General features: G+C 49.7%; 1 protein-coding gene across 1 annotated transcript in view; it reads left to right on the top strand.

The window, feature by feature from the left end:
- Window positions 1-27357, top strand: part of LOC119460513 (intermembrane lipid transfer protein VPS13A) — a 1139096-nt gene that overhangs the window by 772163 nt on the left and 339576 nt on the right. The window contains exons 60-62 of the mRNA XM_037721434.2: window positions 52-177; window positions 5965-6098; window positions 12382-12517. Of these exons, the coding sequence (XP_037577362.2) occupies window positions 52-177; window positions 5965-6098; window positions 12382-12517 (396 nt within the window). The remainder of the gene's footprint in view (window positions 1-51; window positions 178-5964; window positions 6099-12381; window positions 12518-27357) is intronic.

Here is a 27357-nt window from a genome sequence, read left to right as displayed (position 1 = left end):
CTGTTGTTCTCTCCCGTGATGGTGTGGTCAGAGTCGACACATACCTTGCAGTGCCTACCGTTCTGGCCAGACAAGGACAGCATGAAGATGTATTTGCGCCACAAGGACAGCAGCGTCACCTCCCAGCACTTCCACTTTGGCCACAACCAGAGCACCGTGCTGCGCATGGACCATGGGGCAAGTAAACTTTTGGGTGGAAGGAGGGGGGGAGGGGGGGCTTGAGCCATACTTGTTTATCGGGACATCCACAAATTCAATTCTACTTAATCTGATTGTCAGTTAATTTGAACCCAATGGGAGGTCCCAGCCAGCATGCATACATTTCTATGGGCCAAGAATTTCGTTATTTTATTCTCGAAATTAGCCCTTGCCAGATAATTCTTACTCGACTGGTCAGCACACATGTGCCAGACCTCATTGGTAACCCCACCGTCTGTGTTGTCGACACTAGCGCACAGTGCGTCAAAGACACGCCACCGAGAACTTGTTGTTTTTGGCCTCCGCTAAACTGAGCTTCAAGTGAAAATGCAGCTCGCAGTGAATGATTACTCTATTTACGCAATCCTAGCACACACCCTTTTCCAAGAAAAATGGTTCGAAAATTGTCTATGCGTTGCAATCAGATATGAAACTGAAACTGCATTTGCGACATTTGCACTAGTCTGTGGTCAGAGTCAGCGTCGTTATCACGAGGTGGCAACAGATAAAGCTTTCATGCAGCAATGACACGTCACTTTAATGATGAAAGCTAATTCAAAAGACAAGTTATTTTACATGCTAAGCTAGCAGCAGTGGAGCCATTTCACATGTTTGGAGTCTTGTGTCGTGTGGAAAACGGGCTAAGTGGCTAGTTTTGATGTGAGCCACTGTGCTCTTCTTGATGGTTGTGGAGTTATACAAGAACTGTGAAATATCAAAGGCAGTGGACTATGTGAAGGATGGCATCTTAGGGCCTATAGCGTTAAGGAGCTATCTCAGAATGACGACACTGGACATTAAATGTGAACAAGTTTCCATTTCGTTAAGGTAAATTCTGCAGGCTTCATCTTTTTTTGATTGCCATCATATAAGGTGTGCTGAAGTTTCCTTGTTATAAATAAGCTTATAAAACCCATAAAAACTGGGTGAGCATTTCATGTGGAGGCACATTATAGAGTCAGGTAAATATTAAGGGCGTGCGAATATTTGAAACGTTCAAATAACAAATCGAGTAGTGCCTTGTTCGGTTCGGTCTTCAAATCAAAAAAGTCACTATATGTGAATGCAAATATTTTTTGAATAATTTTCTAATGCAGTCAAACCTCTATATAACGAACCTTGAATTAATGAAATTCGCAATGTAACGAACTATTTTCATTTCCCGATCTTGGTTGCATTGAAAACCGTGTATTTTTCTTCATGATTTAACGAAGTAACTTCGTGACATGGTTTCGATATAGCGAAGTTTTTAGCTGTTTCAAGTATGTACTTGGAGCTTGTATGGCTAGTAAATCTAGCAAAAAAGATCTGTCGGCTGAGGCAAAACTTATTTCGAGTTTCCTTCTGCATGAAAAGTTTGAGCGGATAAACCGCTGTCAAAGCGGGCGGGCCAGGACGCGGTAAGCAGGAAACCCCGCTGCACCATTTGTCGAGTTAGTAAACAAACAGCTTGGAGAAAAACGAGAGCTGACGATTCCTTTTGCAGAAGTGAACGCATGGTAACGGGATCAAGCATGCCCTGCGGGGCAGGAATGCCCACCTACCTTTTCCCCCTACCGCGCGCGGGCCATGCGCCGTATCTTGGAGGTAATCTCTCTGCAGAAAGTAGAAAGGCCGGTGCCGAAATGGCTGGTGCCTTCACGCGTATTTTGTTGTTCCCGCATGTCTAGTGTTGGTGGTCACGTAATCTCGAGTTTCCGCAACACAGTGTGAAGCGCTTGCTTGTGTTGTGACTGTGAGTTCGTGGTTATCGAGTGAGATCTGTTAATGTTTGCCTGAGCACGCGTGACACCGATAAAACAACGAACCTGACTTCGTGTAGTTATTTTTTTTTTCACAACCAATATTCGTATCTTTTTACGCTTTGTTTTTCATTTGTGGGCACCCGCTGCGGGCACTATAAGCGCGGTCAGCTATGGCATCCGAGATTTGCAGCGCCGCGCGACGCAACACATGTGAATCTCGGATGCTGCGAGCCACGTCGATGTATTGCTCTCGGCGCGATCTGCACCACACGCGTTGGCACTCATAACTGGGCTATTATGACCCAACCTTCTTGTGATTTGTTTTAAGGCTTACTGACAAGATACTACCCACTAGGAATCCTGTGGGAATTTGCAAAGTTTTTAATGCTGAAACTTTGCACCCTCGAATTAACGAAACTCGTGATTCAACAATGTTTTTCGCTGCAAGTACAACTTCATTATATTGAGGTGCGACTGTATTTGAAAACGTCAACTGAGCAAAAATAAAAATAAAATTGGAGCAAAAGTATGGCAAATTTTCATCCCCTGTGGAGATGAGTTGTGAAGGCTTACCCTACGAGCGACGGTCGGGAAAGGGCACGACGCCCCTCCACTCCGTAACACACAAAGGCGTTACAGCAGGGTTTGTCGACTCTCCGACACGGCGCAGAGAAGGCTCCGGAGTCAGGTCGCCAACAAACACGGGTTTATTCACCCAAGATACAGCACAGTGCGACAGTCACGGGGCTTACGAGCCAAGGCTCACCGCAAGACCAATCGAGTACGCGCGCCCGCTGCACTAGGGCTAACCGGGTAGCGGTCTGCCAAGCACGAGAACGAGGAGTCACGAGGACAAGGGTCTCATGTAACCATCTCGTTGCGGGCCTGTGAGCAACTGTGAGCCACCGAGACTATGGCTGCTAGCGTCAGTGTAAAGGATGGTGGGCGCGCTCGGATTGAAGTGGCACAGCACCGGGTCTGACATCAGGGCATGTTTCAAAGCCAGGAAAGCATGTTAACATTCGTCAGACCAAACGAAGGACGCATTACTTGCGAGTAGTTGATGCAGCTGGGACGCAAGCGTAGTGAAGTTGCATATGAAGCGCCGGAAGTTAGAAGCAAGTCCGAGAAAACTGCGAAGGTCTTTTTGATGCAGCGAATGACGAAATTCAAAGATGGCGGCAAGCTTCTCAGGGTCTGGTCGAATACCTTCTTTGCTGACTAAGTGCCCCAGAACCTTGATGGTCTTGCCTGCGAAACTGCATTTTTTTTTGTGTGTGTTGAGCTGTAGGCCAGCGTTTTCAAGACAGGTGAGGACTTCATCGAGATGTTGCAAATGTTTTGAGAATGTGATTGAAAACACTACAATGTTGTCGAGGCAGCACAGACAGGTCTTTCATTTAAAACCATGCAAGACATTATCGATCATGTGTTCAGAGGTGGTAGGCGCATTGCAGAGTCCAAAAGATATCACTATAAACCCGTAGAGCCCATCTAGGATGGCAAATGCCGTTTTTTTTTCTTGTTGGATTCTAACATCGGTATTTGTCAGTATCCTGATCTAAGGTCAAGGCTAGAAAAATATTCAGCGCTATGTAGCGAATCTAGCGCATTGTCGATCCGTGGCAGGGGGTAAACATCTTTGCACGTGATTTTGTTCAGCGCACAGTAATTGACACAAAAACACACTGGAACCATTTTTATTCTGCATTAGAACAACTGGTGTGAACCAGGGACTCGTGGAAGGATGTATGATATTTCGTCATAGCATGTCTGATGTGTTTTCCTCAATGATTTTACGCTCTGTAAGACACACGCCATATGGGCGCCGGTGAACAATGTGTGAGCCGGCAGTCTGTATGTGGTGAGTAGTGGCGGTAGTCACACTGAGGACAGGCGAATTGACATCGAAGAAGGAACGGTGTTTGTTCAATAGGGCGGGAGATCTTGACTCTGGGCAGGTGTCAGGTCAGGGCTATGGTCGCCGACAATGGTGTGGAAGAGGCATTGCTTGGCGGCCATCTTGACTTTGGTGGCACTGTCGAAAAGGCGACAATTGCAACGGGATGAGTGTCAACAGCATAAGTGATAGTTGATCCACGGGGCAACATTGGGGTTCGGGAGTTTGGTTTAAGGCGGTGAGCAATGCAGGCCCCTAAGAGACGCAAATCACGCCAGGTGTCATCAGAATTCCTCGAGATAGGGTAGGGTCGTATGGTAGAATGAGTACGTCGCCATCCACGATGTTGTTGAAACTGACACTTATCTCTTCTTTAGATGGCCAAAGAATGTAATCGGAGGAGGTGATGGTGCAAATGTGTTCTTCATGTTAAGGGGGAGAATAGCTGGTGGCACCCAGTTGTATGAGGCACTGACGACAAGAGATAAAAGCGGACACAGAAGATAACAAGTCCCACCCGAAAATGTGTTCATTACGCTGACGAAAGACCACAAAAACAATGTGGTGATGAATTCCGTCTATGGAGACATGAATTGTACACTGCGCGATTGGACGAATAATAGCGTTGGTTGTTCCACGGAGATAAGGGCCGGAGTAAGGCATTGTCGCTTTTCGGACGCGGGAACAAAAATTGGCACAAATAATCTAAATGGCAGCACCTGTGTCAACAAGAGCTTCAACACGTACACCTTCTATAAACACTGACAGGTTCGACGGGTGCTCTGGAGGAATTGTAGGCTGTCCAGCGGATGTAGTTTCCCCTCCTAAAACTTTAACGGGGAGCTTTCAAAATGGGGGTTCGTGACATCATGAGAATTGGGCCGGCTTCTCATGTTTATGTGTGTGTGTGTGTATAATATATGTATATATATGAAGGCTGGACCCCAGCTGAAATGTTGAAATTAAAGGTTTGTTTTGTTTTTGCTTTTCTATGTGTGTATGCAATTCTTTCAGTTCATTAAACACTGGATCTAAAGAACTATTTCCTTCACACACATATATGTATGTATGTATATTGTGATGCCATTATGGAATAAACAATTGTCTGTCCCTGTCCTCTTTTTGCGTGTATTTGCATTTCCATACATGTTGAGTATACACCTACTAGGTCCACAGCACAGCCTTTTTTTTAATCATACATTATGTGGCCTCTTCCTGTGTTTTTTCACCAATTGCTTTTTTTGTGAACAAGCCTCCCATGGAAGAGCTGAAAGATATTATTTAATGAACTTTACCTTGGTTGGCATTATGTCTTTTGTTCACCGCGATCTTCCTTTACCAGATGGGGTTCTGACAGACGCTCAAATACATTACTTCAATTTGGATAAAGCATTTTTTTTTTATTCTGCCATGAGCGAATTTCAATCAAGGCTAAGATATTTGTCCCCCTTCCTTACTTCATTTGTCCTGTGTTTCGAGCATTTTTCAGTGTCTCATTCAAACTATGGGAATGAGTGCAGCAAAACATGGCTAGTCTGCAACAGGAACACAAAATAATGCAGGGTCTTTCATCTGATTTTATTTTGAGTGCAGCAGCTGTTGTGAACTCTTCCAGGTATGGCATTGAATCTGGGATGCTACCTTTCCTCAGTCATCACCACCACATAGCTGCTTCAAATGCAGTGTACCGAAATGGACTGCTCTTGCTTCACACACTGCTTACCTTAGTTGTCTTTGAACAACAGTGGTCGTCCCAATAATTGAACTCTCCCTGGATAGAATGCGAGTGAATGCAATTCAGTCAAAGCGAGAGCACAAAGCAAATAAGGGCGCATGACTGGTAGAGGTTTTTTCCTTTCTTCTTTTACATGAAAATGGTTTAAATGAGAATGACATCTGCCAGGTTTCTTGGCAGTTTGTACTGATGAATGCAGTGTTAGTGGGGTAGGTTTATATTCCTTCAGTGATCTTACACAGTCAACGACAAATGGCATATAAGGGAAGGAGTGTGACAGGTGCAGGAACACCATGTTGTTCTGTGATGCAATGTTGTGTCTCTGTCACAAAAACAAAACAGTCATTGTGCTTAGGGCATTGTTTTTTTTTTCTTTTTCATTGCAGTCTGCAGTTTGTGTGGAGGTGTCTGGTGGAGTAGATGGCCCCATGAAGATATCATTGTTTTCATACAGCTCTGGGGATGCACCTGTGCGAGTAGAGAACCTGTGTGAAGACCTGTTTCTCAAGATCCACCAGAAGTGAGACATGTTTCTTGTCTTTTTTATGGTTCACATACCAAGATAGTTGTGTGGAAATAGGCCTCATCTGAACTTCATTGTTCTTTCTTACCAAGGCAACCCAGTAGGGGTATGCGAATAGCGATTTTTGAAACAGAATTGAATATTAATTGAGCAGTTTTTAAACTGCTCAATCAAACTGCAGTTTTCGCAATTTATACAAAACAATGTTCACATCCTAGTATATTTCCTACATTGGAATGGTTATGCAATTACATGTTGCATACTATGATGCATCAATCATTCTAAGAACAAATGAAGCATTAGGAATGAATGAGCAGCTTGTTCGCATATTTAGGACTCTTCATAGCGTATGTAGTCATGCATTATCAGAATAAAGTTTAAATGGCAGCCTTGTGGGCCAGTTGGTATCTTTGTAAATTGGAAGTTGTGGGTTCTTTGTGTCTCACAGGAGACCAACCACCGCGGGTTTGAGCTTAGCGAGCCACAGGGCCGCGTCAGCCGTCGCCTCCAGCACCGCTTGTGCGCGAGCTCAGAGGCCGCAAGGGGCTACCGAGCGACGCACGCAAAAACACAGTAAAGCCCTGAGTTGACGGAAACCGTGTACTGAATCCGTCGGCACCAGCACTGCACAAACACCCACGCGGCAGGGAGCCAAAGGGGTCCCGCACTAAGGCAAAAATACAATAACAGGCGCCTATAGCACGTCGCGGCGAGAGCACAGGCTCAAGCTGGGACACGCCGCTAGGAAAAGTCCCGGCGGCTATGCTACTTGTTCTGGCGATAACCAATGGGTCAACTCGCGAGAGCACAGGCAATATCCTTCGGCTTAGGCATTCGGCAAGTGTGGCTCAGCGGGGTACGACCTCGCGTGAGCACTAATGGCACCGCTCGTCGGCTTAGCGTTGGGAAAAGAATCAGCACAAAGTACGCGCTCCGCGCACGGGCAAAGGCACCGTGCGCGAGCTCCAGTCCTAGTCACAAAGGTGTCGGCGGACGAGAGGAAAGCATGAACGTACCGTGTGCTGGTCCCGGAGAGAAAATCAGAGGCACGCTCTGCCGCTAGCAGCCAAAACGCGGCCGCCTCGTGACGTCAGCGCCCCGCCCTCAGCGCAACCCACCGCGTGCGCAGCGCCACCGCGTGTACCGGTTACGCGGGACGGGGAAAAGCCGGGACGGCAGGAAAAGGTGACACCCGCGCAATGGCACCGGTGCGACCCTCAATCCCCACAAAGTGGGTGGCATTTCCGCCAGTGGCAGAGCAAAAAAAAGAAAATTTAAAAAAAAGGAGGAGACATTTTCTCCGGTTGGAATGATTGGCTGCTCATGGGGCTGCTATCATGGTATATTCTTGTGCAATGTCTGCAACCGTAAATTTAGGCTTAAATATTTCAGAAAAAGAAATGGGCTGCACCCCCTTTTTTCTGCGAGTGCACTTTGTCAGTCACAGCCGTGCAGCAGTATCTCTTCGGTGCCGATGCAGTATACAAAGATGCATGTAAACTTCCTCTGTCACTGTAACCGCAGTTGGTAACCTTTTGGCAGGAAGCTTGTCTACGTAACTGTTGACGTTGTCATCAATTCGTTTCCCAGTGCCTATGATTTGTGACATTGCACATTCCTTCCTTGCCTTCTTTTGTAGACAGCTGCACGCCGCACACATCAAGCACAAAACAACAACAACAACAACAATAATAATAATAATAATAATAATACTTTATTATTTCTGGGGAACACAGTACATTCGTCAGGCCTCCCAAAGCCCCATTGGGCTTGACTGGCAGAGTGTAACAGGCAGCATACAAACTGTTACAAGAAATAGTTTCTTTTGCCATTTCTAAAGAAAAAAAAAACTAAAAATAGAAAATAAAGAAAGCGTATATAAATCCGTATATATACGCTGATACACACAATATAGACATCAATATTGCCACGGGGATGTGAGTAGCAAAAGGGATAGGAAAATTATATTTACACGATATATACAAAGAGAGACGGCTGCAGGCAAGATGGCAGAACAACAACACGAGCGTTGCCCTGATCGTCGTCTTCACCGCCTTTTTGGCGCATTCTTCCATGCTCGGCATAGCGCGTAACAATAAAATACCTGTACGTACAAATATACGCATACATGTCTTGCAAAGCACAATTGGTGCGTACAATTTTCACTGTATCATATAGTTAATTAGCATGGCACAATAAAAAGGGGATACATGATTACAAACATGAACTAAGATCAAGAACAGAAAATGCTCCTTTGACAACCTTTGGAGAAGCAAACTTTCGGATCACATTACTAACGCAAAGCCGCTCTGTAAGTGTAACACAGAAAGGGATAAGTAATGTTTATTTGTTTAAGTATTGTAGGTACTCAGTGTAGGTACTCAGTGTAGGTACTTTTAGTGCTGTCTTGAGCTTATATGTTGTTGTGGACTGTAGCACATTACACGATAAATTATTGAACAACGCCGGAACATAGTATTTGCATATTCTTTTACGGTATTCCGTTGTACATCGTGGTATTTGATAATACCATTTTCGTCTAAGGAAACGGGAAGTTACATAAGGCACTTTAAAACGATTGTCCCGAAATGTCTCAAGGCTATTGTATGCATCAAGAGAGAAGGAAAGTCCGGCATTGATAATGCTTTAAAAATAGTGGTGTTGCCTTCGAGACACAAGTCGTAACTATAACCTTTAGAAAGGAGCGCATTAGTGAATTAATTCTTTTTCGCAGACCAAGAGCACATTGACCGTAAGCAGTAATCCTGTATTGGGCTACACTGTGGGATAACGCATGCGCTGTGGTTTTCCTTGCTGATAATGGCATGAAGTGGCGGATTTTGTAAAGTAAGCACAGCACTGAGTGAAGCCTTTGACAAACATAAGAAAGGTGAGAATTCCATGAAAGGTCGCTGTCAAAACGCACACCGACGTAATTTACAGACGATGTCTAGTTGATAGGGTCGCAAGAACATGGATTACATTGTGATCTGTGCAATATTATTCCCCTAGTCAGGTGAACTTTTTTAAGGGGCTTCGAAAGCATACGACTTTTGTTTTTAATATGGTAATGTCGATTAAATTTGTTGCAAACCAGTCCATTGCCTTCGTTGCTGATTCTTGTATAAGAGAAGCTGCATGAAAATAATTATTTGCATGAGAGACTAATACTGTATGGTAATATTTTAATGGGGATTGCATTAGACAGATCATTAACGTAAATGTTAAATAGTAGGAGGCTTAGTATTGAACCTTGTGGAACACCGGCTTTGATGGGCGAAACGCTGCTGTGAAAGTTTTCTCACAGACAAAGTCGTCTGTGTTTCGTGCATATGGCATTACTCCTGCACTCTCCAAAAAGTGAGCGCGTGTCTGACTACAATATTCTGCTGTCATTTCATATAAAAACCTCAATTTATCACTGCACAAAAACCTGACATGCAACGTGACGTTTGAGGGAAACTTCACCTTTCATAGAGGCGTATCAGATGGTGTATTGGTTGGTCTCCTCTTCGGTTGTTTCTGTAGTGTTGACTTAGCACCAGTAAAATTCATATGGTTTCGCCCCGCAGCTTATCTTGTAGCCCTGTGGGTAGGCATTCATGCAATGTATACACAGTGTCCCCCATGTGCTCCACATTTTGTACGTATGTACTGTACACATTTGTGCAATAAGCTTTGGCCACTACTGCGCCAGCATAAATGTAAGCGGGTTATTTCATCGTGCAACCTTACTTGCAGTGTGATTCCTGAGCCCAACGGCTTTATATTGTAACAATGCGCTTACTGGGAACTAGCTACTCCAGCTCCCCGGTTGTGTGCCAACAACAATGCACGGGGTAGCCAACGGTTGCGAAAATAAAGGCTTCCCAAAGTTGTTGCACACAGCGACCAGCATGCCAACTGTTACGTAGCGCGAGTCGTATCACGAGGCAGCATCGGCACGAGGCGGTATCAGCAATATATCTTTATTGCCATCGCAAACCATGACATGAAATGAGGGAAACTGGATAACATCAGTATTATATATACTTCTGCACCCGGAAGATGGCACTCTTCATAATCAGGGTTGACCGACCATGATAAGTTATTTGCTGAACTCAGCGGCCAGGGTCTGTACACAACACCCCTTCCCGCTTAGTTCGGACTCAACAATCAGCCAACGCCAGCACAAAGTCCTGAAGGTGTTGGGGTGTTTTCTGGGAATGCTACGAACAGCGTGGGCCTGGCGGTTCTACACTTTGCTCTGTTGGTGCTCACTGAGGTGTTGCTATGTCGTCTGAGGGTAGCGTGACATTGGTTGCTCCTCAGATTCACTTTTACATGATGTCTTGCTGCAGCTCAGTCTGCCAAGTGAAGGGCTTGATGTGGGCCGGACCTCAGGCGGTCCTTCTGCAGGTACAGGTTTTGCTAACCTGATCGGAGTGCTGCGTCGATGATGAAGCTGACCCATTTGCCAGTGTCCTCCGTTCTGAAGAATTGGGGCAGTGCCCCATCCCTGGCATAACATCGCCTGGCTTCAATTTTGTAATGCAGTGATTTGGGCTTGTTGGTATGACATCGTGAGGCTTATAGCGCATGAAAAAGACAAGGACGAAGGCATTACATAGCACCTGTGTGTGTCACCTCTTCCTTCGTCCTTGTCTTTTTCATGCGCTTCAATTTTGTGTTTCTTGTTTTGGCAGAAGTTACGGGTGCTGTTGGTAACATGCTGTTACTATAGTAATGTAGGTCTCATCACTTTGCTGTGCTACTGTGTAATAGATAGCTGTGCACGGCTGTTTTTCTTGTACTGAGTGGCATGAGTAGCACTATTCCTTTTGCACTTATCTCTACTGCAGTCATACAATTTCGGAGGCTCAAAGGTGATGTCATCTTTATGTTCACTTGTACGAGTATGTCAGCATTGCGCACATTGGCTAAGCAATGAATGCTGCACTCAGGACTCGCGTTCAAAGAATACCTAATGTAATGATTTCTGACCACGATGGCGACGTACTTTGAAGGTGTGCAACTTGGCCAGCAGAAGACTGGTTCCATCTTGTTCAAGTCAGATGTGGGTGCTCAGGCTGGCTAAGGAGGTCTAACAAAAATTAATCCCCTTGGGGCTGGAGCCTGTTACCCGCGGAGACCAGTCAGAGCATGCAGTTGTCCAAGTGTTGCGACAGCATGAGGGCTTGTCGTGGCAACCTGAGGTTGCTGCGGTATCTACGATACACAGCAGACGCAGCTATATGCAACTGTTGCTATGTGCAAGGCATTGCTGGAGTGCACTCGTGTTTGTGTGCTCTAGTCTGTCCATGCTACGAGGTGCAGATTGGCTTTGCCCTGCAGGGATAGCAGACAAATCCAAATCGCACATTTTGAAGCGTTATCAACAGTTCAATATGAAGTGATGTCTGCCAAGCTGTCTAGCTAGCAGTGGTCAAGAGTTAGCATGCACTGGTGCATGTCCTTTGTAGATGCTAACCAATATTCCTCGTGAGGCACAGTAAGCGTAGTGTACGTGTGGTTTTGGCCTAAGTTTCATGTAGTTCGAGGCAAGTCAAGTGTTGAAAAATAATCGAAATTAACGAAACCTGATGGCTAGGACACCAATAAGCAATGCGGTCAAAGTTTCATTCCTACGTGGGTGGGGGTGGCCAAGTGTCAACTATCCATCGTCACCCATTGGTCGTGAGCACTTAAGGATAATCTGCCTTATGACATCAAATGGCAGCCGCCGGCAGCCCCAAACTGGGTGAGGAGAAGGCCTCAGTTTGAAAAAAGGATATTTAAAGAAAAAGCAGCTTCTCGCTTCGCACGCGCCGCACAAGACTGAATATTTTGGCTGAGATGTTGACGACAGCATATACTATACGTGGAAAGTGTTTTTCAGCAAGGCCACGGGGGGATTCAGGGCGCCCTTTAAGGTGCACTCATGTCGTGTTGATACAGATGCTACCCCATATAGAAACATTTACGTCATTGTGTTGCATTTGCTTGATGACGTTATATTTGCTTAAAAATTGCACTGAATTTCTGTCATTGTGTTACATCTGCTTGATCCTCTTATATTTGCATAAAAACTGCACTTCATTTGTGCCATTAGTGCTACGTTTTGCATAACATTTGCTTTAACACTTGTGTGAACATCAACGAAAGCTTGGCTTATCACCAATTACCACTTATGTATACATGAGATCCGCTGATTTCAGATAGAATGCACTTTAATGGAGGCACTGCTTGCCGATGGACATGCCCCTGGGAATCTCTTGGATGGTTTTCTCACCTTTTTCAGGGGCTTGGGCCAGGTAACACTGCTGAGTCCATACCAGTCAGTGTTGTACACCTGGGACGACCCAACTCTAGAAAGAACACTCATGTGGAACATTTACAACAGGAAAAAGCCAGGATTCACTGCACACATACAACAGGTGAGCTTAGTGCACTTCCAGGCTGCATAATTCTTCTGTGGCTTCTTTTTTGTGTGTGCGGTAATCTCCCATGTCTTTCACCTGGGCACCATTTATTGGTGTCCAGGTCAAACCCTCAATTTTACTGCGAATACTGCTGTAAAATTGAGGAATTTTCATGAAAGGAAAAGAAGTGGACAACACTTTTTTTTTCTTTCATAAAACTTCCTCAACTTTGCAGAATTCTGCAGAACTGATTTGCCATGCCCAGTGCATACCTGTGAACTTTTATTGTAAAATGCCTGATTTTTAGCGATTGTTTATGATTGTCGCATTGACACAAAAATTTAACAATTTTTTATTGGCGCATTGTTTAGGGCAAAGACGAAAAGGCATATACAGTTACTGAGTGACTTTTTATGGCCCAATTTTTCAAACCCATTTACAGTGAAACCTCGTTGATACAACCTTCACGGGAACCAGAAAATAAAATGTTTCATCCAAAACTCATATAATCCAAAGCAAGCCCCAAAACTTAAGAAAACATACTTACTTGGTGACAAACTCGCTAGCAAAGCTTCCTGTGGCATCAAGTGATACTGCTCCGCATAACAATCGTGTTATGCAGAGCAGCTTCACACCACACGAACTAAACCGCAGCCAACACACTTTTATTGAGCAACGTTAAAACAGCTCGTCAGTTTTTGTTGAACTTTCTTTTTTTCGAAGTCCGTAAACAAGTTCTTTTGAAAAATAAGTTCCGGGACATAGCTATGGAGGTCACGGCACCACGAGGCCAAGAATTCTGAAACAAAGGAACAGCGTAGAGCAGCATGACAGATCGAGCGATACGACTTGCGGACGAGGGGAGGCGCTTCATTCAGCCACGTGACCGCAAGAAGATCTCGCCTGAAAAGCCAACCAAAACAAGCGCGCGCGAAAGCTTACGCAAGCAGACGATACTACGAGGGCGAGCGGTCAGGCGGGTCCGCTTGAGTTTCCTGCGCCACGGCTGATCAGGAGGCGCGCGCTCCCTTCCTTTTTTAAAGAGTGAGCGCGCGCCTCCAGACCATCCGTGCCCGCATGTACATCACTGAAGGGGGCAGCTCTCATTGGTCTGCTTCGCTCACGGCTTGCACAGCACTCCCACCGGGGCACACGGCAATTTAAATCGGTCCAGGACCGATTCCTCCCATGGCACGAAAAACCTGCTTCGTGGAAGCTTTTGTAGCGCGCGTTTCTCTGCTAATTTGGCCGGCCTTTAACACGTTGTAACGTTGGAATGTAATTTAATTTAGTACACTTGAATATAAAGCTAAGAGTTTCAGAAATACCAGTTTGAAGTCGTATCATCCAATTTCAGGTGAAAACGTGATCTTATCAACCGCATGAAAATACATTGCTCCTATGGAGTGTTGGCCGGGAAGCGAAAAAAAACAACAACATATTACACAGAATCGTATCAATGAGGTTCCACTGTATTCAATGGTCACACCCGTGCGGCAGCGACATCATCTGATTGAACCAATGTGTAACGGCAACCAAATCTTCGACAGCCATTACATGAATATTGCATTAATAAACTTCATAGGCATTCCTGCTTGTCTGCAGCAGAGGAAATTGTTGCTGCGACTATATAGAGCAGAGTGCCTGTTCACAGCATCCCCAGAGAGCAAAGTCTGTGAATCTTTCATAAACAGTAAACATATTGAATAACAAAATAATTTTTAGTATTTTTCGAATAATTTTTGTATTTCTTGCCTTCCACTATAGTGTTTTTTGAATTCAAGGTTGGCAGGTCTGCCAGTGTTCCTGTGCTTCTAGTTGTCAATTAATTTAGCCTTGCACTGGGGCTAGCCTCCTAGTTAGCTCACATAGTACATTGACTGCCCTGGGAAGAGTTTGGTCCCAAATTAGATCCCCGGACCAGGACAAACTTTTCTTCAACTGCAGAGCTGAGAGAGCTGTACGGTTTTTCTCTGCAGCTTTGCACTAGTTTTGAGTAGATGCTAGTTCTTTCTGTTCATAAACTTGAACCCACTTTCCAATTCCTTTCTGTACTTTTCCAGTTTAGAAAAATAATTAAACCGAAGGAAGAAAAAAATGTGAACTCTGCTGTGCTGTTTGTAATGGCAGCCTCAAACTGAGTACGGAACCTCCTTAACAAAATTTGTCCATGCTGTTCAGGAATGATGACAGTACTCGAGCCTTAAAAACACAAAAAAGAAAGGTGATGCAATGCACAGCTGTGACTGCTTGTGTGATGCCATGATTTGCAGCAGCACATGCACAAGCAAAAAAGAAAAACAAGAAAGAGAAGTGGAGCGCACCTCTACTCTAATTAATTATTGGCTGTGTTGTCGTGGCATGCACTGTGGAGGCATCATGCAGCCTTCTCCCCCCTCCCCCGCTTGTTATGGCGCTACCATGCCATATTTAATTCTGTCCGAGCAGGTCATAAGTGAACGGCTCTTTCATAGACTCCTTGTGAAACATTTTCGGTGTAGAGAAACTGTTCATATTAGTCGAGAGTTAGCTCTAAATCGGATCATTATATGCTGACTCTACCGTATCGCAGAAGGCTTCATTGGCTGTTGCTTCTGCGCAGAACTGTAGCACTGATTCACCACACTAGGCGTGCGGCCGATGTCACAATGCTCATCTGGCTAATCCCTGATAAGCCCTCCCCCCCCCTGTGCATGGTGCCACAGCCCCACTGGTCACCTGGCGATAGCTGTAAGGCACAGAAAATTCTTAGTTGTGTGACTTGCTGTGCTGCCAAACTCATTGGCTAATGCAGCCAATGTTTCTTGTTGCATTCCTCTGTACAGTGCAGACTAACATAAGTGATTACTTCGTTTGGTCACCGTTATGTATGTCATCATCATCATCATCAGCCTATATTTTATGTCCACTGCAGGACGAAGGCCTCTCCCTGCGATCTCCAATTACCCCTGTATTCCAACTTGTGCCTGCAAATTTCCTAACTTCATCATCCCATCTGGTTTTCTGCCGACCTTGACTGCGCTTCCCTTCTCTTGGTATCCATTCTGTAACCCTAATGGTCCACCGGTTATCCATCCTACGCCTCACCAGTTCTTCTAACCTCACTAAGGCCAATAATATCCCAGGAAATGCCTGATAATTCTTCAAATAGTCCTGCTAAGCTAGCCTCATACGAGAGGGTGCGCGTGTTGAACGTTGCCAGGTTCAGTTTCCATTGGCGGCCTGTCTTGACCCAGAGATTCTTAGCACCCTCTGCCGCGTAGCAGGTCTGACCGCCGCCTTGGTCAGGTGCTCCGCAGCCACTGGGAACTGAGGGCCATGGGTTAACTGTCGGAGTCATGAGGGAAGTAGTGGCCGAATACTGCACCAGGGAGGCCAATTCCTGTTCTGGTGAGGGAGTGACTTTGATGAAGCTTAGTGGGCCTTCCTAGTTTGGTTGCACCTGAACTAGCATAGCCCCACCAGCTCTCGGCGATATTTATTATTTTTTTTTCTTGCCGGTGTCAGGCACCACTCCATGGTATGTATAACAGTTTATTACCAGCTGACTTGGCTGGGTACAAGCGTAGAAAGAACCAGAAGTTGAGTGGTCGTCAATCAATACCCTCCGCCCACATGCGAGGGTGGCGCTGCTCGCGCTCACGGTTGCCAAACATCTTCTCTGTCGAATACACATCCCTTCCACTTTACGAAACATAGTCCTGGTAACGCTGTGGGGAGCACCCATACCCATCATCTCCCGCGTACTCTCGTCGTCGCGTGCGCATCGGGAGCCGATGTAGACACGAGAGAGAGGCACTTTGCCCTCTCCCAGTTCTCACTTGCCTCTCGCGACGTGCGTACCCTCGCGGGAAAAGGGAAGGTATCCGACGAGCGAGGAGGCAAGTCTCCTCGCGAAACTTAAAAAGGCATAAAAAAGTGCCACCAAGAGAGACCCACACTCTCTGGCGTCGCTACCTCGAACCTGCCGGAACGGATTTACCCGCTGCAACCCGTGAGTGACCTCGCTTGCGTGACTACCACACGCAACAAGGCAAGCCTATTTATTACTTATTACACAGTGGACTTCCCTCTGCAAGTGTGCCTTATTGCCCGCAGCAATAAATGTTGTTGAGTTGACTCGCTCGTTGCCTTATTCGCCGAACCCTACTTAGCTACGATTACATTCGCTATGGGTTGGGGAGTACTACGGAACGACTGTGTGTGGCTGGATTCAGAGCTTGCTTCAGGCCCTACCCTCACTTCTGACCCTACCCCCACAACGCCGAGGGGGTCTTCTCTCACATTGAGGGTGCCTAGAAGCTTCTGCTGTTGCAGTTTGACTGGAAGAGCTCAGCTCCTGTGAAAAGCTTTCAAGCAGGTCAGGACCGTTGGGTCTAGGTAGGGGGTGGGCTGACGGGTAGACTTTAACTTGGGAAATATTCACTCACCTCCGGCAGTGGTGGGTCCTGGCCAACCACAGAGGGGTGATCACCATCGGCTGTGTCCACACAAGTGTCACTGTCAGCTCCACCAAGGTCTAATGGGATGGTTGCGGAGCTGATCAACATGTCTTTGCCATAGGCAACCGTCGGACAGACAAACTTGGTACGATAGGGGTCCTGTGATTGAAGCGATGACCCCAGGAACCCACTTGGTGCTGCCCTGATAGTTCCGTGCATACACAACGTCTCCAGGAAAGAACTCCCGAACATCTTGAGAGTCGTCTACAAAGTAATGCTGTAGGGATGGTCCATCCATGTGAAAATCTGGATGCAGACGATCAATCGCTGATCGCAGTCGTCTCCCTATCAGAAGTTCAACCGGATTCTTCCCCATAGTTGTACTAGGTAAGATGTATTGACCCAACAAGAAACGAGACAGCTTGGTTGCCCAATCTCCCTCAGACAACTTACATAACACTTGTTTTGTTTTCTGTACCATCCTCTGAATCTGTCCATGGAGGACGGGTGATAGGGCGCGACTGCAATCTGCTGGATCTGGTTCTATCTTGCATACTTGGCGAACTCTTCTGAAGTGAACGCAGTTCCATTGTCTGACACCTACACTTCAGGAATGCCAAAGGGAGCAAACATTGCCCGAAGTTCTTTCAGTACTGCTGTGGTCATCATTGATTCCATCGAGGAAACTTCCAGCCATTTGGAATACGAATCGACGACCAGCAGAAAAACTTTCCCCTTGAAGGGACCCGCAAAGTCAACGTGCAAACGCGACCAAGGGTTCTTGGTGAACTCGCATAGGTGCACTGGTGCCTCACAGGGGGTTGCAGAGTTTCTTGGCATACTTAGCAGCCAGCTACCTTGCGTTCAATGGGACTGTCGATGCCTGGCCACCACACTCTGCTGCGTGCAAGACCTTTCATCCGTACTACCCCCGTGCGCGTGGTGTGTAGGGTGTCCAGGACTTTGGCCTGCGCGGAACCTGGAATCACAACACCAGATCCCCACAACACACAGTTTCTGTAGGTAGACAGTTCATTCTTCCTGGCCACAAAGGGGCGGAATTCGTCTGGCAGCTTCCCGGAAGGCCAACCTTGCAAAATCCAGCGGTGCAGACACGACAGAACTGGGTCAGTCCGCGTTAATGCTGCGATCTTGGTCGAATCTAGAGGAACCTCCGGCGCTGCCTCGAGCAGCAAGATGTCTCCCAATGGCGGCTTGTACTCATCCTTGACAGGAAGCAGAAGACGCCTGAAAACGTCGACATGTGGCAGCTTGGAGCCTGGTACATACAACAGTTCATAGTTGTATGCAGAAAGTTGCACACTCCAGCGCAACATTCGAGGTGACAATGTGGCAGGAACCAGCCTGGCCTGGTGCAAGAGGCCCAGCTACGGCTTATGGTCTGTCAAGAGTGTGGGTCCTTGGTGTCTCACAGGAGACCAACCACCGCGGGTTTGAGCTTAGCGAGCCACAGGGCCGCGTCAGCCGTCGCCTCCAGCACCGCTCGCGCGCGAGCTCAGAGGCCGCAAGGGGCTACCGAGCGACGCACGCAAAAAACACAGTAAAGCCCTGAGTTGACGGAAACCGTTTACTGAAACCGTCGGCACCAGCACTGCACAAACACCCGCACGGAGGGGAGCCAAAGGGGTCCCGCACCAGGGCGAAAATACAATAACAGGCGCCTATAGCACGTCGCGGCGAGAGCACAGGCTCAAGCTGGGACACGCCGCTAGGAAAAATCCCGGCGGCTACGCTACTTGCTCTGGCAATAACCAATGGGTCAACTCGCGAGAGCACGGGCAATATCCTTCGGCTTAGGCTTTCGGCAAGTGCGGCTCGGCGGGGTGCGACCTCGCGCGAGCACTAATGGCACCGCTCGTCGGCTTAGCGTCGGGAAAGGATCAGCACAAAGTACGCGCTCCCCGCACGGGCAAAGGCACCGTGCGCGAGCTCCAGTCCTAGTCACAAAGGTGTCGGCGGACGAGGGGAAAGCATGAACGTACCGTGCGCTGGTCCCGGAGAGAAGTCCCACGCTTCGCCGCTTGCGGCCGACAACCGGCCGCGTAGTGACGTCAGCGCCCCGCCCTCACCGCAAACCGCCGCGTGCGCAGCGCCACCGCGGGAACCGGTTAGGCGGCGCGGGCGGAGAAGGAGGCCAGCGGGGAACAATGGCGAGGGATGGCAGAGCAGGCGAAGCGCGCGCAATCATGCCGGCGCAACCCTCAATCCCCACATCCTCCTCTCCTTAAATATCCCCCTACCAGCCTGGCGAAACAGCTAGTAGGGGCTTATGCACCAAAGACAATTGAGTCTTTCATGCACAAGCTAAATGCTAACCTCAGCCCAGCAAGTACTCTTAAGACACTGCGTTCCGACATATAAAACACTTTCATGCACTATAATAACAGTAATTATATACAAGGATCGTGGAAAAAAATAAAAATTAAACTGCTACGCTCTATAATACAAAAAAAAAATGCTGCGGGAGGGGGAGAAATATTAACAAAAATAGTCGGCCGCTGGCGCGGGACAGTGTCCAAGGTGCGAAGGGGAAACGGCGCGTAAAGTTCTGTGGCTAGGGCGGTGGCCGAAGACGTAGGAGTCTCGAGGGCAGTCTTTATAGCAGGAACGGGCTCACCACCGTTGGTAGATCGGAGTTGTTGCTTTCGTGGTGGTGGCGGTCCCGAACTCCAGCCGGATGGGGCAGGACACTGCCGGGTCAGCTGGCCACGCCGCCGGAGCCAAGATGAAAAGGGGCAGCCACAAACGTGGCTGCAAGGCGTTTGCACAGCGGCGGCGACCGCAGAGAGCCGGGCTCTCGGTCTGTCGTCAGAGGGTCAGTGACCCCGTCCACCTTCAGTGTCCATGACGATCCGATGCTGCAGTTGGTGCGACTTCTGGTTGCCTCGAAGAGCAACAGGCACCACGCACGCACGCGCACACACACACACGCACGCACACACTCCTTCAGGTTTTCTCCATGGCTGCGCAACACTCCCAAACACCGCAATGCTCCTCGCCGTCCACAATGCGCCGCGCCATAGAAGGCGCAAAGCGTCCTTCGCCCCCCTCACACCGACGAGTCAATCGGACCATTGTCCTCCCCGCGCCTGACGACCGCGCAAATCAACAACCCCCTTCTCGGCAAAGAGAAAAAAAAGGAAAAAGAAAAGAACAAGAAAAACAAAAATCTTCACCGTCTACGTACAAGAAAAAAAAAACACGTAATGAATTAAACTATAAGGCTGTACACGCGAAAATTAAACACATTTAAAAAAAAAAAACATACACTCAACGTGCGTACTTTAAAAAAATGAAAAAGAAATGCACACTGTTAAAACACTACATAAACACGCTTGCAATACACTGGGCTGGGACTAGCTTCTTTTCGTGCACTGGCCGCAAAGAAGCTAGCCCACTGAGGCTACGCATTTTACTGAGGGCCTTCGGTTGCGGAAAAGTCCGTCGTCCGGCACGAAATCACACAGGTGACCGCTTCCTCAGATTGTACCGGTGCGTGGTCCGAATGCGGTCCGTTGCTCCGGGTGTGCCCCGTTGCTTGCGCGCAATGCCACTGAGCACTGGCGCGAGCTCGTCGGACCGTGACGCAAAGGCCTTCAGGTCGGCGATATGGGCACGGCTGAGTTTTCCCGAAAAGGGATCCTTCAGCAAGTACGCGAGTGGAGACCAAACTTTCTCTACTCGGTACGGACCAAGCCACTTAGGAGCGAGCGAGGCTGAGAACCCCTTGGTCGCATCGCTAAGAGCGTGGTTGTGCTTCAGGACAAGATCACCTACCTTAAATGAAAGATGGCGATGCTTCCGGTCGTATTGAGCCTTCTGCTGGGCCCTGGCCGACGCCAAACTCTGCCTTGCTCTACAGAGAGCCCGACAAAGCCTGTCCCGAAGTGCTGAAGCGTAAGCAGAACAGTCTGCCGGCGCTTCCTCGTCCCCGAGCTGGCATTGCATGACACTGGTCACCGGATTAGCCAACTCCCTTCCAAAATTGAGAAAGGCGGGAGAGAAACCAGTTGAGCGATTCTCGGAGGTTCGGACTGCAAACGCGAGCTCACTCAAGTGGTCTGCCCAATCCTTTTGACGTTCGGCAAAGGCCGCTAACATTGGTTTAAGAGTTCTATTGAGTCTCTCCGTCAAATTGGACTGGGGATGGTAGGGCGAAGTGGTGCAGTGATTAATTCCCAGGGAACGACACGTAGCACCAAACACCCGAGCGGTGAAATAGGACGCATTGTCCGTAATCAGTCTTTTCGGAAAGCCGAACCGAGAAAACACTTCCTGTAGCCTTTCCAGCACCGCTCGTGCTGTCACTTTACGAAGCGGAAACAGTTCCACCCATTTAGAAAAATGATCAACGACTACCATCAGGTGTGTGAACCCCTGCTTACTCCTGGAGAAAGGCCCCATAAGATCGCAGGTGGCCACTTGCCACGGTCGCTCACTGTCGATTAGTTTCATCAGCCCGGGCGGCTTGCCACCCCTTGATTTCACCATTTGACAGACATGGCAGGAACGGCAATAGCGAAAAATGTCACGCTTTATGCCAGGCCAGGTCACAGTTTGGCTTAGTTTCGCAAAAACTTTAGAGCCACTCAAATGACCGGCCAAGGGTTCGTCATGAGAACATCGCAACAGTGCGCTTCTCAGACTTTTGGGGATAACCACCTTAAACGGGTCCACAGTGTCATCATCGGTGGCTATGTATTTCAGCAGGAGCCCATCATGATCCAGCAAATATAAATCCGCGGGGGACTCAGCGACACACGCTGTTTCCGGCCCCCCTGTGCCCGCCGCACTACCAGCAGCGTCTCGGCGCTCCGTCTCCCTGAGACCGTCGCTCACTCCGCGACAAAACGGATCAATTTGCTGGGCCTTCAGTAGCTCTTGCCTGCTGAAAGCGATTCCAATTCTCCCAAAGGGGAGGTTGGTCTCGTCCCCACTCAGGACTGCAGCCATCGGCGTCATGGGTTCGCTTTCGAGAAGCTCCCCTGCACGCACGCTTTCCGGCGTGCTGCTTGCCTGGAGCGCGGAGAAACAGGTTTGCCCGCTTGCGGACTCGCCTCTCTCTCCGCTCGTTTCGTCCCCGACGCTAGCTGGCGCTAAGGCACCGGCAGCGGCTGTTGCACCTGGAGGAAAGCTCTGGGTGGACAATGGGGCACGAGATAGCGCGTCAGCTACCACGTTAGTGCTCCCCTTTCGATACTGCACAGAAAAGTCATAATGCTGTATCAGGAGAGCCCAGCGCGCCAGCCGGCCCGCAGGCTCACGGAGCCGCATCAGCCAGCTTAGCGCACTGTGGTCCGTTTGCACTACGAATTTCGTACCATCAAGGTAGACATCGAATTTACGTAGTGCAAACACGATAGCGAGGCACTCCTTCTCCGTCACAGAATAATTCCTCTCAGCCGGTATCAAGGAGCGGCTGGCAAAGGCCAGCGGCTGCAACAGGCCATCGTATGCCTGTAGGAGGACTGCTCCTAAACCCAGATAGCTCGCGTCGGTCTGGAGAACGAACGGTCTGGTCAGGTCGGGGAGTCTGAGCTGCGCTGTCTCCGCAATGGCACTAGACAGTGTGGGGGTCTTCCCCAACCCGTAGCGCGTGTAATCGCAGCTACGTAGGGTTCGGGCGAATAAGGCAACCAGCGAGTCAACTCAACAACGTTTATTGCTGTCAGCAATAAAACACACTTGTAGAGGGAAGTCCGCTCTGTATAACAACTAATAAAATAGGCTTGCCTCGTCGCGTGTGGTAGTCACGCGAACGAGGTCACTCACGGCTTTCAGCAGGTAAAAATCCGTCCAGGCAGAAGGTCAAGCGAGGTCAGAGAGAGCGGGGGTCTCTCGGTCGCGCTCTTTTATGCCTTTTTGCCTTTCCGCGAGGGGAGTGTCCTCCTCGCCCGCCGGATGCTTTCCCTCTTCCCGCGCGGCACGCGCGTCGCGAGAGGCGAGCGAGAACCGGGAGAGGGCAAAGTGCATTTCTCCCGTGTTCGCCCGGCTCCCGCAGCGCGCGGTGTGCGCGCACGAGATGTCCACCCGGCTGCTGTCGCGGGCGCTCCGTGCGCCGGCGACGGGCGAGCGCCCGCGGGAGAAGGTGGCAGCGTGTGCTCCCCCACATCCTCCCCCCCTTAAGAAGGCCCCCGTACGTTGAGGCTGGCACCTAGGGACGTCCGTTTGCCTGAGTACCCGCCGAGGTTGGCGACCGAGGAAGCGTTGTGGTGATGTAGCCCTCAGCTGGCGGACACTTGATGCCGACTCGGAGGCGGCTGGTCAGCTGCACTGCTCGGGCTTGCGAGGCGGGATCGTTGTCGGGGCTCGAAGGTGGCTCTCAGTGCTGCGCCCTAGGTGTCGGCTGCGCTGGAGGGGTGGTCGTCTGCCGGCCGCCGGATTGCGGTTCGTGCGGCTCCAAGGCCGGCGTAGCGCCGTCAGTACTGCAAGGGCGTCAGTTGTTCCAGCGCGTACTGCAGGCAATTCGCACGGCCGTATCTCGTCTTGCTCTGCTCCTGGAAATTATCAGCAACTGCATAGCAAACTGCACGGAACGGCACTGTGATCAGCAGCATAGTTGGCCGTATCCGGGGACACCATCGACGTCTGTTGCGAAGGGAATGTTCGCAAGCATCATCACCAATTCGAGTCGCAGCACAGGATAATCACCGCACTGGCCCTCACAGCAGTCTTTGGTGAAACCGCACACCCACGCGTCGAGCGTTCACGCCACATTCCCGTCGTGGCCTTGACGACTCGTCATCCATACTCGGCGCTCCATGGTCACTAGACGTTCGCTTCCCCGGCAGGAACTACCAAGGTGCCAGCCCGGCGCGGCTGTATGCTCACGCGGTACGCAACGCCACCCGGACTTACGAATGTTCCTCGCAGTCGTCGGGTTACGCAACTATAGCAGTCAGATTACCTTCGCCTGCTACGCAAATTGTAGCGCGGCTGCGGGCTCGCCGTTCTGTTCTGACTGCTCTCTCTCACCGATCGCGGTTGAGGGAGGGCCTGATCGTCATCCCACTGCTCATCACGCGGCACGTAGCGTTTCAGGTCGCATACGTGTACCGGTCCGCCGATCGGCTTTCCTTTCTTGTTCTCGAGCCGGTAAACAAGCGAGGAAACCTTCTCTCTCACTAGATACGGCCCGGTCCACTTCGGCGCCAGCGAGGCAGCGAACTGTTTGGTAGCATCGCTGAGAACATGCTGGCGTCGAAGCACCAGATCGCCCACTTCGTAGTGGACGTTCCGATGCGAGCGGTCGTACTGCGCCTTCTGCTGTGCCCTTGCAGTGCGAAGATTACAGCGTGCTTTATGTAAAGCTTCCGTCATCTTGGCACGTAGATGCGTCGCGTATTCAGCTCGTGCTGACGGCGCGACTGGCATTCCGCTGCGATCCGCGAGAACCCTATCCATCGGATTCGGCAGCTCTCTCCCCAGGTTGAGAGAAGAAGGCGCATACCCAGTCGAGCGGTTCACTGTCGATCGCAATGCAAACCCGATCTCTGGAAGGTAGGTATCCCAGTCCTTATGCCTTTCAGAGAACGCGACAAGCATGTGCTTGATGTTGCGATTGACTCGTTCAGTGGGGTTCGACTGGGCATGGTAGGTTGTCGTTTTCTTATGCTTAATGCCAAGTGCGGCGCATGAGTCAACGAACACCTTTGCAGTGAAGTAGGACGCATTGTCCGTTATCAACTGTTCCGGAAAACCAAACCTGGTAAAAACCTCCATCAACTTATCCATGATCACCCGTGCCGTCAGTTTTCGTAGGGGGAAAAGTTCTACCCATTTACTGAAGTGATCCGTGACCACCAGCAAGAATTTGTTCCTGCTCGGTGTTGTGGGATACGGTCCCATGATGTCACATGCCGCGATTTGCCAGGGAGTCTGGCTGTCGATAGGCTGCATGAAGCCGGGCGGTCGTCCGCCTCGGGGCTTCACGCTTTGGCACACATGACACGATCGGGCGTAGCGAATCACGTCCCGTTTCATGCCTGGCCAGGTAGCGAAGCGACACAACTTAACGTAAGTCTTGGGGCCGCTCGCGTGCCCAGCAATGCACGAGTCATGAAAGTAGCGTAGCAGTGCTCCTCTCAACGCGCGCGGTATCACCACCTTAAACGCCTCACTTGTGTCGTTCTCGGTGGGAATATACCTCAGCAGGACGCCGTCGGAATTCAGCAGATAGGAATCCAGTGCGCTCACAGCATTACCAGCTGTTCCTGAGCGCTCCGCACCGACAGCAATACCAGCTGCCTCCATGTGCGCGGCGGCCGCGCCGCCCGGCTCTCGGAGCCCGTCAAGCACTTTTCGACAAAACGGATCCTTCTGCTGAGCCTCGAACAGCTCCTTTCTGCTGAAGACAACTCCTGCGGAACCGACAACATCTACGTGGTTCACGCTCTCGCCCAGGATCGACGGTTGTTCCGCGTCCCTTACTCGGGCTACGGCCAGGGTTTCTCCCTCGCCTCGGACAGGCGCTCGCGAAAGTGCGTCCGCTGCGGCATTGCTTTTTCCTTTGCGGTAGCGCACGGTGAAGTCGTAACGCTGCAGCAGCAGTGCCCAACGCGCCAGGCGACCACTCGGCTCACTCAAGCGCCTCAACCAAGTGAGAGCCATGTGGTCAGTCTCAATTGTGAAAGCCACTCCGTCGACATAATAGTCAAACTTTCGCAGAGCGAAAACTATCGCGAGACACTCCTTCTCTGTCACCGAGTAGTTCCTTTCCGCCGGCGTCAACGAACGGCTCGCGAACGCAACCGGTCGGAGAATGCCTCCGTGCTCCTGAAGCAAAATTGCACCTAGACCCAGGTCGCTTGCGTCTGTTTGAATCACAAACTCCCTGTTCAAGTCGGGCAGCTGCAACTCTGCCGTGTCAGCGAGCACCTTTGTGAGGCCGCGCAGTGCCGCCTCCTGCTCTGGACCCCAAGTCCAACGCTCGTCTTTCCTTAAGAGCTTCGTTAAAGGCGCTTGCACTGCCGCGCAGTCTGGAATGAATTGGCGATAAAAGTTCACCAATCCCAGAAAGCGTCTCAATTCGCCGATATCTTTCGGCGACGGGTAGCTCAGTATAGCCTCGAGCTTATCCTCACTCGGCAGAATGCGGCCGTTGTCCAACGTGAATCCCAACAGCGTTATTCTGTTCGCAGCTATCTGAGCTTTACTCGGGTTCAACGTGATACCCGCGGACCTCAGCCTGTCTAGGACGTCTCTCAAGTGGCGCAAGTGCTCGTCGAATGTTTTCGAATAAACCACTATATCGTCGAGATATGCGAGAGCATGTTGCCACTTCGCATCTCCTAGAACTCGGTCCATCAACCTCTGATAAGTAGCGGGAGCTCCGACTAAGCCAAAAGACATTCTTTTGAACTGAAAGAGCCCGCGGTGACAAGTGAAAGCCGTTTTCTCTTTGTCACGCTCGTCCATTTCGACCTGAAAATATCCACGACTAGCATCGAGCGTCGTAAAGTACTTCGCCCCGCCTAGGTTAGATACTAAAGAGGAAATGGAGGGTAGAGGGTACGCATCCTTCTTCGTAACCTCATTCAGCCTGCGGTAGTCTACGCAAAGGCGATAAGTATCGTCCTTCTTCGGGACTAGAACTACCGGGAAGCCCCATGGGCTGTTCGACCTTTCCACAACGCCTGTGTCGATGAGTTCGTCTAAGGCGCTGTCAAGTGCTTTCCGTTTAGTCAAGCTTATCGGCCGAGGATTACATTTCCACGGCGCAGCGTCACCCGTGTCTATCCTGTGCCTGACTAACGTAGTGAGGCCCGGCCGGTCCGTGAAAATCGCGTCGTATTCGTACAACAGCGATGACAGTCGTGCCCTTTCTCTCTCCGGCAGGCTGTTGACCTCTGACAAAAGTGGGTGCGCTGCCTCTTGCAACGTCGCGGCACAATGTTGTGCTACCGTCTCTCCGTTGCTTTGACCGTCTTTACCGATTACGGTTTGCTCGCTCAGCTGCGGCTGGGTGTGGCCCGCTCGCGCCGCCCCCGGAGACTGGCGTGTCGCCGCAGGCACGGGCGCTTTTGCGAAACGCTTCAAAACACCCGTTCCGTTCTCTCGGTAACCTCCGCTGGCGATGTCTATCAAAATACCCGACTTGGCGAGAAAGTCTCGACCTAAAATAACAGGCACTGACAGACCGGGAAGATGTACGAGGCGTTGTCGCCTGACGCGTCTCTCCCAACGAATAACTAGTCTAGCTGCACCGCTCGATTGTGCTGTGCCGGAAGCAAGGCGGAAAGTGATGTCACTATCTCTTAAGCGGATATTGTTCTCGCGGAGATGCTGCAACACCTCGTCACCAAATAAAGAAGCGCTTGCCCCAGTATCCAATAATGCGGCAAACTTCTTTCGGGCTATCGTTAGCTCGATGAACGGCGCCTGCGAGTCCGC

This window comes from Dermacentor silvarum, chromosome 8, assembly GCF_013339745.2.
Source record: "Dermacentor silvarum isolate Dsil-2018 chromosome 8, BIME_Dsil_1.4, whole genome shotgun sequence".
Lineage (NCBI taxonomy): Eukaryota > Metazoa > Arthropoda > Arachnida > Ixodida > Ixodidae > Dermacentor > Dermacentor silvarum.
Note: the sequence above shows the minus strand (reverse complement) of the source record. Positions and strands in the feature narration are given on the sequence as shown.